The sequence below is a fragment of the Hemicordylus capensis genome, chromosome 3, assembly GCF_027244095.1.
Source record: "Hemicordylus capensis ecotype Gifberg chromosome 3, rHemCap1.1.pri, whole genome shotgun sequence".
Taxonomy (NCBI): Eukaryota; Metazoa; Chordata; class Lepidosauria; order Squamata; family Cordylidae; genus Hemicordylus; species Hemicordylus capensis.
The window spans coordinates 60765279-60778597 of NC_069659.1; the positions used below are offsets into that span (position 1 = coordinate 60765279).

Below are 13319 nucleotides of genomic sequence, written 5' to 3' on the forward strand. Positions count from 1 at the left end.
GCTAGTATAATGTTGATTTAACCCCAATAGCATGTCTATATAATCGTTATAACTCATCATTTACAAGGGTGTTTATCATTTACAAGATGGCTTATATTCTGTCATGTGGCTTTTATTCTCTCGTGTAGTTGTTCCTCCAAAATGCGCAAAAAAAGTGGAGGGGAGACATGTTTGTGTTATTTTCACACTCCATTTTGTATGAATTGGAATGCTGGGTCAGAATGCTTGAACTGAGATTAGCTCCAGCTTTTAGTTCGTTCATCTTCCTGTTGCAGAAAGAAGTCCAGTGGGAAAAGCCCTGGGAGGAGGGAGTCCATACGGGCACAGACTGCTTTTCCTCCAATCTGTGGTTTCGTCTCTCTCTGCTTAGCTGGACACAACGGCTGCTCTTTGGTGCACTCTTTCCAACCCTGAAGCACCACCATGCTTTTCAAGGTAAGTCTTGACTCACTATGCAGCCAGACATGCATCCACCCATCTCTCTCTCTCTCTCATTTTGCAGTTTACAAGTAGGGAGAAGACTTGAATAAGTATTGTTAACTTTAAATCAATTTATAATGCGATTAGTTTATAATGCAAATATAACACCTGCATTCCATTTCTCTTCAGCTGTCTGTGTTCAAGTATTATCAGAGAGGCTCCAAAATGCCTTTTAGTATTGTGGCTTGTTGCAACAATCTAATGCTGCAACTTACTTCGGGGGGAAATGCCACTGAACTGTTAGGCTGCAGAATGTTTAAGTACACAGTGCTAGCTGTTCTGTGCAAATACCATGAATGCCAAAAAGAAGCAGGAAAGTCGTTGCACTGATTCAGACATGCCTTGAGCTGATGTAACCCATTAGATGAAGCAGAGCAAGGGTCTGCCTGGCCCTATCAGGCATACTGCCGCTGGCTCCCTCATCACATACACCCATGCTGGGATGAAATGTGTGCATACAGCCTACATATGTAAAATGTGTAGGCCTAATCATGACAAATCATGCATTTGTCCTAGGTTTGATGTTCCTAGGAAGTATGCACACGTTCTGTCCCATTACACTGAATCCTTGATGGGAAGAAAGAGACCTCTGTGAAGGAACATCAGAGAACACAGTGTGGGAGGAGGGGGAAATGCTGCATTGAACGTCCTTTGTTTTTTCTTGTGGATATTCTCATGCCTTCTGCTAAACGAAAAGGGTGGGCCTAGATGTGTTTTCTTCATCTAATACATTACAATGTTTGAAGTCTTTTGGAATAATTCTTCATATGCCTATTTCTGATGTTGAGGATGCTGACATCTGGAAGTATCCAAGTGTTCTCAATATGCAAGGCTTAAAATGCCCTATGGTTTCTGCTGTATTATTATGAGGCTATTTGATCATTTCAAATGTGGAAGAGAGACATTTCTAAAGCAAATGAGCATTATGGACCATGAAGATTTTGCATCACAAAGCATTTAAAGCAAGATTTTAACCAATGTTTAACTAATGTTAATAAGCCTCATGTGAAAACGCCCTATGAGTAATCACCCCATCTTTTTCCTTTCATTTTGATCAGGTATTGATTTTTTACCAGATTTTTTTCTTTTTAATGTATTGTATATATTTTATTAAATGTGTTTGAAGAAGATTACTGTGAGTTATTTATGAAATAATCTGTTACGTTGGTGTCAGACAGTCCTACATCTATTATATACTAGTAGGTGAGGCCCATCATTGACTGGCCATCTTGTGAAGATTACATTTTTAGGCAAGTTCAAGAAATTAAACATATGTAATAGAATTTTTTATGAATGTGCTTGCAAAATCAAAGTAAAATAATAGTTTGAAATCTGTAAGATTTCAACTTCAAACATTCATTTTATTGTATAAGGACCATTCATGGTAAATTTGAATCATAGTAAATTTAAAACTGAGAAAGATCATCTGCTTTTCTTGCACATGGTGTCATTTTGGAATTATTGATCTGTTTAAAAGATGTTGAGAACAATAACAGCTAAAAGATTATGTTAATTTAGAATTTCTGCTAAAAAAATTTAAATGTTTCCCCAAGCATATTCTGGGATAAAAAGTAGTGCATTCAGCTAATTTGAGTGGCAGGACTGTTCATGCAAAATGTGGTATCTGTAGGTATTCAGGAAATGTGATATTTAGAATTTCTTTTAAAAACTACAGAAAATATATTTAAATTCCTTCCAAGCATATTCTGGTGTAAAAAGTAATGCATTCCACTAATTTCAGTGTCAGAAATGTTTATACAAAATCTGGAATCTGTAGGTCATTGGGAAGTTTATCTTGCACAAGCGAACAAATTCTTCAAAATATGTAACAGGGACATTCTGTATCCCATCATGGTCAGTTATACAGAATCAGGGTTTTTCAAAAGAATCACCCTTCTTTACTGCTTCATCTCTATTGCATACATATATTGTTGTAAACTGTACATATGTCTGCACTAACTGAAATTAACAAATTGAAACCATTAACCTAGAAATACTTTATTTAAAGTAATAAAATGAAGTAATAAAGTAATGTTAAAAGCTCCCTCCTCTCCAGAAATGAGTTTCTCTTCTAAATATCAAAATAATAACTGCTCCTAGTTTAGCATTTTTGAAAATAGATTTGCTGACAAATGTTTGTCTCTCGTCTTCTTTAGCAAGCTAAAACAACAATTCCTTGAATTGTTTCAGATTGTTTTGTTATCAGTGGTGTCCATGATGTACTTCCTTTTAATGTTCAAAAAGGTCTGGAAAACATAGATACACAATGGTATTATTTCTTGTTACTTTTATTCTTATCAGTAATTCTAAACACAATGAGGGTGTTCTCACGAGCAGCCAAGACCGGGCTAGGACAGCTAAGTCTCAGTGACAAACCTGCCTAGGGAACCTGCCTCTTAAACAGGGTTAAGGGAGCAAGTGCTCCCTTGACTCTGTTTACTTGACCATGTGTCAGCACCAGCTTCTTTCAGCCGGTGCTGACACACTAACGGGTGTCTTCCCACTGCACTCGCATTAGAATTTCCTCCTGCACGCACATTGGGATGTGGGGGGGGGCCCTGGGATGATACATTCTCAGCCCCTGAACCTCCACGCTCCCTGGGGCAGCAGCAGACCATCTGGTCATGTGATGTGTGTGCCCAGACAGTCCCCAGTGATCATTTGCAGGGAAGGTGGCAGGGACGTAGCTTCTATTGGACAAGGGGGACAATTGCCGTTGCTGTCTTGCTGTTTTCACCACTATTTTCTGTTTTTGCCACCGGGAGAGCGGTGATGACAGGTGGGCTTCCCTCCACTCTACTACCGGCAGGCGTGTGGGCTTCCTTTCCTTGGAACAGTGTGCCTGCGCTGTTTGAGTATGGAGACCGTCATGTGCCATGACCGTCTCCATACTCAAACGGCGCAGAAGTGCTCTTTGGAAGAAGGGAGGCCCATGCAACAGCCAGTACTGGAGAGGGGGGAATCCAGCGAGAAGCCTGCCTGCCTGCCTCCACTGCTGCTCTACTGGAGGCGAAGATGTGAAGTAGCGGTGGCAATCCGGAAATGGCAGCAAGGACCCCACCTCCAAGGTAATTAATAGGGATGGCCTTGCAGATGAAAGGGGTATGGTTTGGGCACTACATACGTGCTGGGGGGGCCCTGCCTAACTTTGTCCCCTAGCCACCAGAAACCTCACTATGGCCTAGAAGGTGGGCTTCTGCAGCCTTCCACGCTGCCCATGCACTGGCTCACCCTCCTGGTCATGAGAATGATGTTATTGGCTCACATACTGCATAAGGCAACGTGGGGTGGTAGGAGCACTACCCAGCATGCATGTATGTAAGAGAGGAGAGGAGAGCCGGTCTTGTGGTAGCAAGCATGACTTGTCCCCATAGCTAAGCAGGGTCTGCCCCGGTTGCATATGAATGGGAGACTTGATGTGTGAGCACAGCAAGATATTCCCCTCAGGAAATGAAGCTGCTCTAGGAAGAGCAGAAGGTTTCAAGTTCACTCCCTGGGTTCTCCAAGATAGGGCTGAGAGAGATTCCTGCCTGCAAGCTTGGAGAAGCTGCTGCCAGTCTGTGAAGACAATACTGAGCTAGATAGACCAATGGTCTGACTCAGTATATGGCAGTTTCCTATGTTCCTATGTAAGCTGTATTGGAAGAGTTGCCCCACACGGCACTGCAGCATACATTTGTGCAATTGCAGTTGTGTAACAGAACTGCTCATTATTTCCAGTGGGTGTCCAGTTGCGCAACTGTGTTTCCAACCATGTAGAAGCCTGCGGGGGAATCAGGTGTTCATCTTTGCTAGTATAAGGAGGTATTCAGTTTTAAAAGATTCAGTCCTAGAATCTTGTATCTTCCAAGAATCTAATGGTTAAATAAATGGGTAAGAAGTGGGCTTGATTTGAGTAGTGTCTGAGTAAAATGATTTGAGAAGTTAGAACTAAATCCCAATGAATTAAATTGGTTTTACTTCCAAAGCAATTGTGTTAAGGACTGGGCTATAGATTTGCTTTAGCTCCATTTAAATTAACAGGTCTTAAGCTGTAGTTCTTTGCATACACTTCAGAGTAAGTCCCATTGAAATGATAAGTGGTGATCCTAAGCACATTGACTTGGAAGTCAATGCCAAAGAAATCAGTAGAATTTGTTTAGTTTCTTAAACACTTAAATTGTTTAAATGTGTTTTACACATGCTTGTGTTATTCTCTGAAGGTCACTGTAAATATACAAACCAAGTTTTTACTCCTAACACATTCATTTTCAAAACTTCTCAGTGATCAACCAGTCATCTGTGGCTGGTTGATTCATTAGCTTTTTCCTTTCCATTTGAGGATGTCATTTTTCATTAGTCCTATTCTCATGGTATGTTTAGCACTCATACGCGTGTACAGTGTCTGTGGGTACAGATCTGCATGCTGGAACTGTTATTCACATGTCACACTGAATGCAGGTATGGCTGTACACTTCCTATTTGTATCCTGCATTGCTTTCCAACTTCATCATCTGAACAAACAGTAGCCCCAAATAAGAAGAAACAAGAAATAGAATGGAAGGAGAAGGAATCCTAGGTTTTTGCAAGATGTGCAAATAATTTTCACTTTAAAAATAAATGACGGTATGGTCATTCAGACAAAAATATGGCCCTGTGGACAGACATTTGAATACAGGTACAACTTAATGTCTGAATAGGGCTAAAAAGAGACATTCATTTGCCCTCAATATTCCTCAGAAAGTATGGGCAGACATTGCAATGAACATTGCCCTGCAACCTTTCTGCTTGAAATGCTGGGGCACTTAATGTTCATGCATTATGAAAGTGGGAACACTGAAAATGGATACAGAATCCCCAAGAGTGCACTGACAAGCCCCCCCCCATGATAAGCACTATATCCCTGCCTTCACACTCCATTATTAGAGTGTTTGTCTGAAAAGTGCCTCAGAGTGCTTATTATGAGAAGAATATCTCAATGAGTACAGCATTTGTCTCTTCAGAGTGTAAAATGGAGTTAAAGAGAGCATCGGCATGAAGATGGGGCTTATATGTACAGCATCCTTGAGGAGAACAACACTTGGACAGGACTATAGTTCTGACTAAATCTGCTTACGGGTGGGTTCTCTTGTTCTCTAGAGGGTACTTCATTTCATTGTGGCACTTATAAGTTTCCATTGACCTTAAAGGCAGAAGTTGCTTGCTTAACTTTTTGCTTTCCTTTTAAGACGTCTCTTGTTTTCCTGTCGTTCCTTGTTATTCTTATCTCAGATGCTTCCTTTTCTGGTCCTGTAACAGAAACTACTGCCTTTTCCTCCCATAGCAAGTCAATTCCTTAATCATTTCTCATTTCCTTTTAAGAATAAAGCTGTTTCACGATCATTGTCAAGATTTTTATTACTTTTACTGGCTTGATGTGAAGCAGGGGCTCACTATGGTTCTGCACCAGAACAGAAAGCATTTTGGCTAGGAAATACCTGAAATCAATGTGTAGATAATCACACATGATTATGATGCAGGAATACATATCACTGTGTCACACAACAAAACCTGAGTACACAACTGGGAAGCTATAGTCATTGCAGCTTCCCAGATTGTGTACATTAGAGGTGTACACTGAAAAACTAATCATGTTCTGTTTCTGTTTCTTTTCATGTGTTAGTTCTTTTCATCTTGTTCGTAGCAGTATGACAGTCACATTTGTGACAGCATGAAATCTATTCATTCTCATTATCAATGATGGTACCACATCCATTTCTGCTGCCCTTGATTTTCCAGCCACTCTGCAGTAGGGTGCACTTTCTAGAAGCATCCCATTGAGTTCCATGAGGAAACCAACTCCAATTCTCCTCATAACTTTGTTGCTTTCCAACTTCATCATCTGAACAAACAGTAGCCCCAAATAAGAAGAAACAAGAAATAGAATGGAAGGAGAAGGAATCCTAGGTTTTTGCAAGATGTGCATGTATGTTTTGCAAGTTAAAAGTGTATGTTTTGCAAGTTAAAAATACCCAGGGAAATATACTTCCTGAACAAACAACCAGGAGCAGCTTCCGAATATGTAAGAAAGATTAAATACATATCTTATTTTGGGGAGGGAGTGTTGTACTTATTCTGCAAGTAAAATGTTCCAAAGCAAGCAGCACAAAAAGTAAAATGCACAAGCTCCCAGTATGCTGGGAAAGATAGAAAACATGAGGATGCCTGGGTGCTCGTTCAGTGGGAAGTGGATTAATAAACGGTTCCAGATGAAGCCTGCTCTTTCAGTGGTTGCAATACCGTATGGGCAGGAACTGAAACCTAAGCTGAGGGAGTGAAGCAGCAAAACTTCCCTTTTGAAGCAGCAGGTCCATCCCTTTTCCTCCTCCACTCACTGCCACTTCCGTATTGGTGGCACTTCCCCCAGCTATCAGTGTGTGCCGGCAGCAAAGCCCTGACACCGCACCAGCATGTGAGGGCAGCTAGGGGAGAGTGCTACCAGCGCATGCTGATAGGTGGTGGGGGGAGGGAGCACTACCACTACGAAAGTGGTGGTGAGCAGAGGAGAAGCAGGGATGGACCTGCTCTCCTCTGTGTTAAAGGGGCTGTGGAAGCCTCCAGTTTTAAAGGGCTTGTGCAGCAATTCAGAAGCAAATCGCATTTTGAGTACATCCCCAATTATTATTATTGCTACAGCATGTTGGGTTGTTAGCTGGACAGCAATTCTGTCTTGCTCTGGTCTGGAAGCTCTGTTATGACAATGTTTTGAAAATTCCTGGTATGATGTATTAGAACTCCTACAACATTCTCTTTCTTTATTATTATTTTTACTTATTTACACAGTCAGGCAGGTGTTATTGACGGGTTTGTTTTATCCAGACATCGAGTCCTTCCCAAGGACCTGGGATGGCTGAATTTTATTATCAATGTTGTTGTTGTTATAGATATCATCGCAGAATATAGGCTGTTCCCAGTAAAGTTGCTTTTTGTAATTGGCTGATGGTGATTTCTGTGGCCCCTATGGTGTTGAGGTGCTCTTCAAGTTGTTTTGGAACTGCACCCAGGGTGCCAGTTACCACTGGGATTATTTTGGTCTTTTTCTGCCACAGCCTTTCAATTTCAATTTGTAGATCTTTGTATTTGGTGATTTTTTTCTATTTCTTTTTCTTCTATTCTGCTATCCCCTGCTATTGCTATGTCAATTATTTTAACTTGTTTTTCTTTCTTCTCGACTACAGTTATATCTGGTGTATTGTGTGGCAGATGTTTGTCTGTTTGTAGTCGGAAGTCCCATAATATTTTTACATCTTCATTTTCTACCACTTTTTCAATTTGATGGTCCCACCAATCTTTGGCTACAGGTAGCTTGTATTTTTTGCAGATGTTCCAGTGTATCATCCTTGCTACTGGAACATCTGCAAAAAATGCAAGCTACCTGTAGCCAATTATAATTATTTATAATTATAACAAAATAATATAATATAATTATAATTATAATTATAATTCAATTTCTGTACCACCCTTCAAAGGGCCCCCTGTCCCCAGAGGGCTCACAATCTAAAAATGAACATAAGATATACACCAGCAACGGTCACTGGAGGTACTGTGCTGGGGGTGGATAGGGCCAGTTACTCTCCCCCTGCTAAATAAAGAGAATCACCACCTTAAAAGGTGCCTCTTTGCCAAGGTAGCAGGGTTTATGTATTTGAACTATATCTCCCAAACCAATCAACACAGAATTTTAATAGGAAATGGAGCTATTGTGCATTAACCCCCTCTCTCCCCCCTCCTTTCTTTTTGTTCCTAGGTAAATGAGGATTTTTCTTCTCCATGGACTTTCCAGGGTCTGATAGTGGGTATCATCTCTATACTGTTCTCCAGCGCCCAGGGTGAGTCTAATATGATTAATGCAGTTATGTTTTAGACTTGGGAAAATGTTTGATAATTGGAATGAAAATCACCACTGACACAAAGTGGTACCTCATGTACAGCACCAAGTGATTGCTCTTCTGGCTTGAAACAAAACATGTGGACATGTAAGCACATGCTCTCACCGTCTCAATGAGCATATTTCAGTTAGGATTCTCTCTTCATTTTCTTCCCCTTACTCCACCATCTGCCAGAACCATAAAATGAAGAAAATGTTATAACAAGCTATCTAAAGCCCACATTATGTTCAAAGGGGGAGATCTTGCTTGGGGTATGTGGGCGGGCTCAAATAGGGGGGATATGGATTACTTTATACCCCTTTTTCCTCTGAACTGCCCTGTGGTCATAGAGATTGCTGAGCTTAGTACTATGAAAACTACAGAGAATCTTTCTGCGACTTTCAAAATGTAAAATAAGCAACAAAATTTGCTACATAGAGAGCCCTTTCTCATGACTGGAGAAAGGGCTCAAAAGGGGTGAGGGCAGAAGCCTCGAAACACTTACCTCCCCCACAAATGATGCTCTCTCCCTTCCTGAGTGAGCAGATCACTCGCCCAGACGATTCCCAGTGCCTGTCGGCAGCAAGGAGTTGGGAGCAGAAGCTGAGAGGCCCCTGGAACTTCCACAATGCACCATATGAGTGTGCAGTGCATTATGGGGAGCCTCCCAATGCCGGATGGGAGGCTACTCATGTGTCAGTGCCATATGGAGCCATGTGACACCGACACAAGATCTGTTAGCCCAAGTTTCGGGTGCACCCAACAGCTGGGGTACCCAACATGGCTTTGTCGCTGTGCTGCTGCCATGAGCTGTGCAACTCCCAGTGATTCACATGTGCCAGCCAAACCAGGCTGGGCTTTCTAGCCCAGTTTTGCCTGTGTGTGTGAATAGTCCAGACTTTCTTCTTTAAAATTGTTAACTGAGATGGAAAGCTGTATCCTCAGCTCTCTAGAGCAGTGATTCTCAAACTTGGGTCCTCAGGTGTTATTGGACTTCAGCTCCCGTAATCCTCAAGCAAAGGCCACTGAGGCTGGGGATTATGGGAGTTGAAGTCCAATAACACCTGAGGACCCAAGTTTGAGAATCCCTGCTCTAGAGGGTGGCTCACATACTTCAGAGTGAGCCACCTGTCTAAAGAACAGATGTGCTAGCTGCTTCAGTGGCACTTTAGCCGCCCCCTCTAGTGTGACTTGTGGAGGTGAGGAGGCTCCATGCTTACTAAGGAGTGTCCTCCGACTCCTGCTGCTTGTCACATTGGGAATAATAGGGGCAGCAGCAGGCGTGCAACCACACACTCCTTAATATGCATGGAGCCTTCCCACCTTCACAGGCAATGCCTCAGAAGCAGCAAGCATGTCTGTTGTTTAGACAGACAGCTCACTGCTCAGTATGTGAGCCACTGAAACCTGGGCACAGGTAGTTAATTCAACTGGGAAAAGTTGGTGGATTTTAGCCTTTTAAAAAGAAAAGAAAACCATACTATATAGACTTTGTGCCACTGGTGTTGCTGTTTGGGGATACCCTTGAAGAAACTGCGGCATTAGCCAAAAGTCCTGCTTCCCTAATCCTATCTAGTTTACTGGGAATTTCTCTCTCTGGACTGGTTACACCATTTTGCTGAGCTGAGGCTAAGAGATTTGTAAGGCAAGAGTGACATTTATTCATTGCAAACGTTTTGTGTTACCACAGGTAGCATAGAGCCACAAAATGAAGCAGTGGAGCTGGGTGGCAACGTTTCCTTGAGATGTGTGCTAAAAGAGACTTTGGAGGTGACTCAGGTTACATGGCAGAAAAAAATAGATGGTAACTTTGACAATATAGGAACATATGGAAAAGGAAAAAATCAAACTATTAATAATGGTTACAAAGGTAAAGTCAATATCAGAGTTCTGGAACTCAAGGAAACTGCTATCACATTTTGGAATGTTAGCATCCAAGAAAATGCCTGTTACAGATGCATATTTAATACACTTACAGGACCTATCTCAAAGGAACCCTGTCTGGATGTTTATGGTGAGTCTCCCTGTTTTAAAATATCTCCTGCAAAGGTTTATTTGAAGACAAAATCTATCTAATTGCAGTACTTCCCTCTCATCATTTACAAATACATTATTTTTGTGGCCTCTTCTCATTACCTGCAATAGTAGCTCAGGATGATGACATTTATGATAAAGTTTGGTTCCAGATGAGAAGGGCCTTGGCACACATGAACACCAGGGGGCCCCTGTTTATGAAGAAGACAATTTTGACTTGTAGGGAGGAAATAATTGGCAATAGCTCCTCCTCTACATCCTACCTACGCTATCAGTGAATGGGAGGAATCAGCAGCAGAGAAAGTTGTGCCTGCTCCCATCCTCTCTGCCAGTGATGTGGAGAATTTGGCAGCAACAGCAACATCTCCATCCCTCAGGGTGAGGGACAGGAGGAGGAGTAACTGCCACTACTTCTGATTCCCCCATTTGCCAATGGGAAGGGCAGGAGAAGCTGCCGTGCTTATTTAGTTGCCATTGAGGGACACTCCAATTTGCAGATTAGGAATGTTGGGAGAAGGCAGCCATGGTGCAATGCTCTCAGCTGAGAAAATCATGCCACTGCTACTGCCACAATAAGTGGACGCTAAAGACTCAGTGGTTGGCCATTGGCCTTCTGATAGCCCTGGAACCCATGGGGGCAGTGCTCAACTAGGCCGATCCTTTATACTGGGCCCGTACACAATAACATTCACACTTTTGGTTTCACCTGGGAGAAACCGGATTGGCTTAGGCAACCCCCCTACTGGCAGACAGCTCCCCTAGGGATGTGCACGAACCTTTTCGGAGGCCCATACACACCTCTGAACAGGTTTGAAAGACTGCTGGTTTGGCCGGTTCGAAGGCAGGGGGTACCTATAAGGGTGGGGGAGGGTGCTCTTACTCCATGTTTCCTCCTACCTCCCTGCCACCCTGTTGCCTCATCGGACCGGAAGTCCCCAATGTGGGTTCGCATGTCGGCATGTGTGTACTTCCAGTCACTTCCGGTCCAACAAGGTGTCAGGGAGGTACACTGCCACCCCGCTGGACCCTTTTAAAGTGCAGCACCAGTGGAGGAAATGTGGTGGGAGGGGTAGGAGCATCCTTCCCCCGTGCTTAAACATACCCCCCTCTGCCCTCTTGCTGCCCCCCCACCAGTTTCGTGCACATCCCTAATCTCCCTCTCACCTGGCACACAATCCTATTGTTACATAATCACACGGGAGGTGGTTCACCCCTCAATGTGTGAATTAGACACCACTTTATTTAGTACTAGTGTTTTCAGGCCCGTTGCGATAACGGGCGCTAGTAGGGGAGAGTTTCCCCCCCGCCCCACTTCCTCTGGCCTTCCCCCCCCCCCTCGCCCTCCCAGCTGGCCGAGACTTCCTTACCCGAAGCAGCCCGCGACAGTCGGGCGATCTAAAATCCATTTTTTGCGAAGAAGAGAGGAGCTCCCGAACAGAGCTCCTCTCTGTGCTAAGCCAATGCCCAAACTGCTGCTATGGACGCAAAGGACGCCTATTGCGTCCTTTGCGTCCATAGCAGCAGTTTGGGCATTGGCTTAGCACAGAGAGGAGCTCTGTTCGGGAGCTCCTCTCTTTTTCGCAAAAAATTGATTTTAGATCGCCCGACTGTCGCGGGCTGCTTCGGGTAAGGAAGTCTCGGCCAGCTGGGAGGGCGGTTGGAGGCCATGGCGGCGGCCGCGGAGGCATTCTTCTGGGCCATTTTGGCCCTTAATCATTTGGGGGGGGAGTGGGGAAGGAGTATTTGGGCAGCTGGGAGGGCGGGAGAGTGGGCGGTGGCGGCGGCCGGGCGGACTCTGGGGGCGCCGCTGCCGGTCCGGTCCGCCCCGCCCCCGCCGGCATGTCTCCCCGGCACTCGCCCCAAGGCACTCGCCCCAAGGGCCCCAAGGACTCGCAGCCGCCTGGCTGCGGCGGCGGCGCCAGGCCTCGGCGGCGGCTCCGCCGCCACCTCAGCCGGCTTCCCCCACCGCCTCCTCCCCCCGCCCGGCTTCGGCGGCGCGGCTCCGCCGCCGCCTTGGCCGTGCTGCGTCCTCTGGCCGAGGCGGCGGCTTTGCCGCCGCCTTGGCCAGTCTCCCTCTTCCCCGCATTCCCGGCTTCTTCGGGGCGGCCGCTTCTGGCCGCCCAAGATGGCCACCGGGTGCCAGCCGTCATGTCTCCCTTGCCCTGTTCTGCGCATGCGCTCCGCGCATGCGCAGAACAGGCCAGGGAGGCACGGACACACGCTTGGTCTCCGTCCACGGACGGACACCAAGCGTTTTATTAGAGAGGATTTAAATACTACTTTGCGTACTTAGTAATATTTAATTTGAATGCTGGTTGGGACGATCCATCCCCACACATAATTATGTAGCAGTGAGATGACATGCCAGATGGAAAGAGATGTGTGCACCCACAGTCCTCCCCCACATGATGAAGTGGGGCTGATGGATGTATCACCAAACTGGCCAGCTATCAAGCTGGGAATCTGAGAGAAGCCCATGTGTTCTAGATCAAGGAATGATGAAGGACAGAATCTTATATATGAAAAACAGAATGATTTGTTGTAGTTTTTAAAAACTCACAATAACTGTTTATTAAGGTTGTCACACAATTAAAGAAATATTTCTTTGATTTAGTTGCCCACCTAAGTGAGGGCCCCCTTTTAGTCAATTAAGAGTCTTTAATCAATTAATGTAACTGAGTCTAGCAATATGTACACACCATAATTGTGTGTGTGTGTGTGTGTGTATATACAGAGAGAAAGAGAGAGGCACGCTTGGACCAAAGAACAATAAACATTGTGACATTCATATAATGGGGCTTTCTCACCCTCTTCTCCATCCTTCACTTCCCAGTGGCCCCCTAAGATGCCTGTCCTGAAGACTATGGGAGCTCCCTGAATTGTAGGGTATAGAATGGGGGTTTCTGCCCAAGGAGGAGA

General features: G+C 44.4%; 1 protein-coding gene across 3 annotated transcripts in view; it reads left to right on the plus strand.

Moving 5' to 3' along the window:
• Positions 1–298: 298 nt before the first annotated feature.
• Positions 299–13319, plus strand: part of LOC128352196 (OX-2 membrane glycoprotein-like) — a 35643-nt gene continuing 22622 nt past the window's right edge. For 2 of the 3 annotated variants that reach the window (XM_053312538.1, XM_053312539.1), the window contains exons 1-3: positions 299–435; positions 8246–8327; positions 10057–10380. In XM_053312538.1, coding sequence (XP_053168513.1) covers positions 424–435; positions 8246–8327; positions 10057–10380 — 418 coding nt within the window. In that variant the 5' untranslated portion in view covers positions 299–423. The remainder of the gene's footprint in view (positions 436–8245; positions 8328–10056; positions 10381–13319) is intronic. The other variant, XM_053312540.1, reaches the window with a different exon arrangement.